The 6,340-nt window shown below is 42.6% G+C and overlaps 1 protein-coding gene across 1 annotated transcript; it reads right to left on the reverse strand.

Annotated features, from left to right (window-relative positions):
• Nucleotides 1-3,245: 3,245 nt before the first annotated feature.
• On the reverse strand, nucleotides 3,246-5,948 carry LOC136543455 (subtilisin-like protease SBT4.5). The gene is made up of 5 exons (XM_066535896.1): nucleotides 5,805-5,948; nucleotides 5,511-5,572; nucleotides 5,176-5,406; nucleotides 4,930-5,071; nucleotides 3,246-3,671 (listed from the first exon to the last, which is right to left on the reverse strand). The coding sequence occupies exons 1-5, from the start codon at nucleotides 5,946-5,948 to the stop codon at nucleotides 3,246-3,248; spliced, it is 1,005 nt and encodes a 334-aa protein (XP_066391993.1).
• Nucleotides 5,949-6,340: the final 392 nt, after the last annotated feature.

Below are 6,340 nucleotides of genomic sequence, written 5' to 3' on the forward strand. Positions count from 1 at the left end.
ATAGATATGAATCAACATTTTCTGTCGACAGAAATATAACAATTTTCATGTTTTTTTCCTACGTGTACCCCTAAATTTTTCTCATGATTTGTAAGATCGTTGCTATTATCTATACCGGCCAGTATTTCCTTAACATTTTTCCATGGACCTGTACGTTAGTTAATAATGATAGTTAAAAAACGAAGAAAAATAAATTATTTTCCAACAATCTAGATGCCTTAATTATATTTTCACCAAAACAAACCCTATAGTTGCGACAATATATATGAGGCTGCAAGATGCTCGATGCGACAATATATTAGTTGCATTCTCTTTTTTTTCCAAAGATGATTAATAGAGAAGTCATGGGACCTAACTATGAGTGGAAAAATTTATTGTATATATACACTTGGGTGTGATGACTATGTTGGATTGAAATAAATATTGCTTTTTCATGCATGGAATTATAATTGCCTGTGATTTATATTTGGGTTCGTTTCAATTTTTATAAATAAAAACAATTCACTCACGGGAAATATATGGCGCGAAATTCTGAATTTTTAAAAACAATTCACTGGCGGTTTTGCTAATAAACCGCCTCTGGAAAATATATTCCAAAGGTGCCTACTTGAGGTGAACTGCCTATGTAAAAAGAGTTACCACCTAAATCAACCCCCAGTGTTAATGGATATACACTGACGGTTGCTTTAGGTGAACCGCCAGTGTAAATCTCATTAACACCTGGCGGTTGATTAAATGAACCATCCATGTAAATGTGTTAACACTGGCGCATATTAAGTAAGCGCCTATAATATTTGTGATTTCCACTGGCCTTTCATACTGGAGGTGGCGATAGACGCCAATAGAAATAGCTCTGGAACCGCTTGTGATGAGCTCCGCTGTACTAGTGACAAGATTCTATCAAGAAGCAAGGCAAATGGTGATAAACTCCACTCTAGCTATAATCAATTGTATGCTTGGATCTAGTGGATTCAATTGGGATTAAAAAAATTTATATGTTGGTAGTGATGTTGTTTCCGAAGAATACATTGAGAGGTTAGCTAATTCATGACCAACTATAATCATGAGACAAGTCCAACTCAATTCTCCCTTTGTCCTAGGGATCCTTCTTTCTTTTTTATTTCTTGTATTCCTAGAACCTTACAAAACCTGTGAACAAATATTAATGTGCATGTTAGTAATAGTGATTGAGCTATCATCAAAGATAGAGAAATTCATACAAAATCATGCACGTAGACACATGATCCTATTCTCAGTACCACATATAACTTGAACAGTACCACCGGATCATGCGGAGACACTACATACTCAGCACTTGACATGCTCAAAGGATAGCACCGGATAAATGAACACTACCACCAGATCGTGTGTAGTGACACTATTTTAATTAGTATGTTGTCTTCTCGATTTTTTGGCCATATCGTTTTCACTAAACTCCGATATTATTGATTTTGGACTCCGAGGAAAGCTTGTGAAAATATATACATCTAGAACTGGATATGATACCAATGACCAGCTATAAATTCATGAGACAAGTACAATTCAATCCTCCCTTTGTCCTAACATTAATACCCTTCTTTCATTTTGGTTTCTTGCATCCCTACAACCTTACAAAACGTCAAAACCTGTGAACACATATTAATATTCATGTTAATATCATAGTGATTTAGCTATCATCAAGATAGCCAAAATCATACATAATCATGTACATGGACACATGATCCTTAGAGTATCATCTGCTTTCGTTTTCATAGTATAGTATCATTTCCAACCGTTTTCATCCCTAGATATATGTGTATAATTTTGGATTCATATTTTGCGTAATGGCAGCGCTGCTGGTTAATTTATCAATATTTATACTAGGCCTTGAGGATTAACTTGGAGGCTTCTTTTCTTAAAAAACTAAATAATAGATCTATAGTAAGCCACTTTCTCCCGCCCACCATTACTACATGGGTGTGGACCCCACACCATGCATTGAAGTTGAAGACATATGTATATAACTGACGCACCTTTCTCCTAGTGTATAGGGAGTGCACGGTCTTACTCCCTCCATTCTAAAATAGAATGAACTTTTAGTTGCTAAGTCAATCCATTCTAAGTTTGACTGAATTTGTAAAAAAAAAAAATAACATTTATAATACCAATGAGCTTCATTAGGTATATTATAAAATGTATTTTCATAATTTTCCATTTTTTGTGGTAGATGTTACTACTCTTCTCTAAAACCTTAGTTAAACTTAGAAAAGGTTTGACTTGCGATATTTAAAAGTCCTTTGTATTTGAGGACCGCGAGATCTCGAGTCTCGTAAAATTTGGTGGTTGATATATTTCAGATGCCTAAAATTTAAGGATATTATTTCAGGTGACTGTTGAGCGGTTGCAACATAAAAACCCCATATCTAAAGCATCAAGAAACATCTGCAACATTAATGTGGGAGCTGAATATGCATCATGTTACACATTTTTCTGCAACATCGAAGGGCAATTCTACTACATTAATATGGGAGTTCCATATGTTTATGCTCGATCTTTTTGCCTACAACATCCAAAAGAAATATGTACAACATCGGACAACAACATATGCAACACAAAAGAAAAGTATCTTGCACATTGAATATGTTACCTGAAATAATCATAAAGTTTACGCACCTGACATATAGTAAAAAAGAATTTCAATGTTATAGGTGTGTAAAATTTAATATTTTTTGGTAGACTGGTTGTGAGTTGGGACGTAAAAAATAAACATTGGAAACACTAAAGAACAATGCAACATCAACGTGGGGGCTGCAATATGATGTTTCAAGTTCTATTCATGATTTTATCGCAAAAAAAAAAAAAGTTCTATTCATGATTCTTGCTGAAGGACAAATCTGTATTATCAGAGAACAATGTTTACAACTAGAGGTTGCGTTCAAAAAAAAAAGAGAAAGTTTAGCAAACTGTCATGCGAAGTTTAGATATGTAATTCTTATATTAATTGAGCAATGAGAAAAATATAATCATCATATGCCAACTTATCCAGAAAGTTGAATAGTTCACTTTCTCAACTAGAAGAACATCAAATTTATCACAGGTGTCCATCTTTTGATGACGCTTTCACATGATTTTTTCACTGCTTACTCATGAACAGCAGGAATTTGTAATCAAATTCCATGAAACAAGTAGAATTTATTCTCTTAAACCCTTAGACATCTCTGCCATTTGTTGGACGACTCCTTCACTGTCTAAACCTGTCATCTTCATCAATCATCAGAGTCTGTGTACACCACCACTGGGCTCCTCACTTGGTGCTCGTTATCAGACCACACGATGGCTGCCGAGATGACCTGGCCAGCTGCGGGCACCATGCCGGACACCGTCACGGTAAACGAGGCCTTCGGCGTCTGCGTGTTCAACTCCAGCGTGCTCGGCGCCACGGCAACCGCGAGATTATCTGCTGGATCGATAAAAATTACCTTCATGTCATACACGGCGGCCACACCTGAAGCTCCGACGTTAGTGACGGTCCGTGGGAAGACCAAGGTGAAGTTCTTACCAGGATCCACTCGTGCAGCCATGCTCGGATAGTTGAGATCACCGGTGGAGGCGGCCGCTGTCGATGTGGAGCCATTGGAGCAGGCTGTGGTGTTGGAGCCGATGATGAGCGCGAGCTGCGTGGCGTTGTACCCCTGCGTGCACAGCATGGTGATGTAGTCGCCTTCTGACGCAGGGGTACACGAGCCCGGGGTCACGTGCCTTGGTTGGATTGAGCTGCCCGGCACCGTACTTGAGGTCGTTTGTTCCGGCATTGCCCGGCGTGTTCATCGGAGTGGCTGCAGTAATGAGAGCCGACATGATCATCGCCGTAGACCAGTCACGGTGGACGGACTTGACATAGGCTGTGGCGCCGCGTGCTTGTGGGCACGACATGGATGTGCCAGTGTTAATACTGTACTGGACCCTCCTTTGATCGTTCGGATCGTCCGATGGCGGCGACAGTGGAGACCAAGTGACTATGATGTCCACTCCCGGTGCAGATAGATCAGGCTGTAGATGGATCATGGATACCACATACTACTCTCGTGTTAGGAAATGAACAATATAACATATAGACAGATCAAAGGTACGGGGTATGTATTTTTGGTTTGCCGTGGGATCTAAGTCTATCCATGAAAATTTGTAACACTATGTCTCTTTAAATTATGTTGCAGCTCCCATTGACACAATCCTGAGGCTCATTTGACCAAACTACGTTATGCAAAATGTTGCTTATATTTTGGGTTAGGTGTCTAGGGATTTAATTGTGGTAATCTACAACTTTGAGGGGCCTTCCACAAAGTGGAATTGCCCACTTCAGCCTAAAATGGCTACAGAGATCCTCTTTCTGTGTGGTGTTTGTTCTTCCCCTTTGGGGTCAAGGGAGAGAGGAGATTTGAGGGGTGAGACTTTAATCTACCAAATCCATCCATTAGAGAGTGAAATCGGTTGGGATTTGGATCGGAGCCTCCACCAATCTTGTTGGCTCCCACTTCTTGTATCTTCATCTTCATAATGGATTGCGTCGCCGCCCGTGGTTTTTTTCGCAAGGGGTGTCCACGTAAATCTTGGTGTCTTGTGATTCAGTATTTATCTTGCCATACTTATTGATTGGTTCCTATCTTGCTTGCCTTTGGTGCCATTTTGTCCAAGTTTATGGTGTATGTTGAGTTGGCATATGAGGCTTGTGTTAGTGAGCTGATCCTTGCATGTATATTTCTTACTGTGAAGTTTGAACAACAATATGTTTGAAGAATTGATCCTATGTGGCTGTTTTCTAATATGCACAGAAGGTGTTCGGTGAAATGTTTGTAAGTAATTAGCTTGCTAATTTTGACGTTTCCGCTGCCCCTCTGCGCTCACAAATTATTATTAATGCACACGGGCTAATGCAAGTATGCAACTAGTTACTTCATAAAGATTACGAGCTGATGGAATGACCTCGAGGATCTCAGGAGTGACCAGGTTTGGGCCAGGAGAAGAGAACGAGGCGGCAATTGGAGCTTGTGCGTTCCCGGTCGTGTCTGTTCTTTCTATGGTACCCACAGGGTTGCTGAAAATCAGGCCAAAGAATTAATAAGGCCAATGTGTCATGTGTGGGTACTGCTAGCATGCAGTTCATCAGAGAACAAGCTATGGCGCGGCCAAAGAACTCACCTCGTGCTGTTGGCATAGGCTAAGATTTCATCGAACTGGCTCTCAGATACCACGAGCGCGGGTAATGGATAGATGAAAGCGGCATCTGGTGCTATGCCAGCAGCAATGACTCCTGCTACGCCAGCCAAGAGCGGACCTGCAGATATATTGGTTCGAAAGCCGCCCTCGACTGGGCAGAGTAGGATCTTCCCTTTGTATGAATCTCCGACGAGATCATCTGGATCACAAGAACTGCAGTTCAAATCAAAGAAACCGTGAGTGCTGGTCTGTATATATTTGTTGTATAAATGTGTGTCTCGCAAGCAACATAGCAGTATTCATTGTCCTCGTATTACCCATCGACGGGGAATGCCAGTGTCACATTGTTCACCGGCGGGAAGGTGTTTACAGATGATCCCTGCGTTAAAAGTAATTCATGTACGTGTTAGTTGTTGAGCCATCAGCCATGCATGCATGGTTTGGAAACTCGGATGTTATAGACTGCTGCTCGGTTCGAACGCTAACCACTATGCTCTTGCCATTTCCTAGCACGACCCTGTCGACGAACCGGCGGTCGATGCTGCTGGCAGCGACGGACAGCATCCACGGCGCGACGTTGCAGACACGGCCGCCGCTGAGCCCGGAGTTGCCGGCTGATGCGGACGTGACGAGTCGCGGAACGACCCGATGGCCTGCGGGCTCTTGAAGTAGTAGAAGGGGAACCTGGTCACGATGGAGAAGGAGATGACGTCGCCGTCCGCGATGGCATCGTCGAACGCAGCCAGGATGTCCATGTCCAGGCATCCCCCGTCATCCCAGCACACCTTGTAGATGGCGAGCCTGGTGCCCGGCACGGCTCCGTCCGCGGGCCACGCCGGCGGCCAGCCCGCCGAAGCTGACGCTGCCCACCGCCCGGCCGGCCACGGTGGACGCCGTGTGGCTCCCGTGGCCCATCTCGTCCAGCGGCGACAAGCCAGTCACCCCATTTTCATCTGCCCGAGCGCCGATAACTTTACTGCAGGCCACGAGCCACTTTAAATAATGGACTCTCCTAAATCCTATGCATATATCAAAATATTTGTGTTCTTAAATAGGAAAATTCACCAGCGGTCCACGAAGTTGGCACAAGGTGTCACTTAGGTCCCCGAACTTTCAAAGTGATATCTGTAGGTCCCTAAAGTTGGCA

The sequence above is a fragment of the Miscanthus floridulus genome, chromosome 3 (assembly GCF_019320115.1).
Source record: "Miscanthus floridulus cultivar M001 chromosome 3, ASM1932011v1, whole genome shotgun sequence".
Taxonomy (NCBI): Eukaryota; Viridiplantae; Streptophyta; class Magnoliopsida; order Poales; family Poaceae; genus Miscanthus; species Miscanthus floridulus.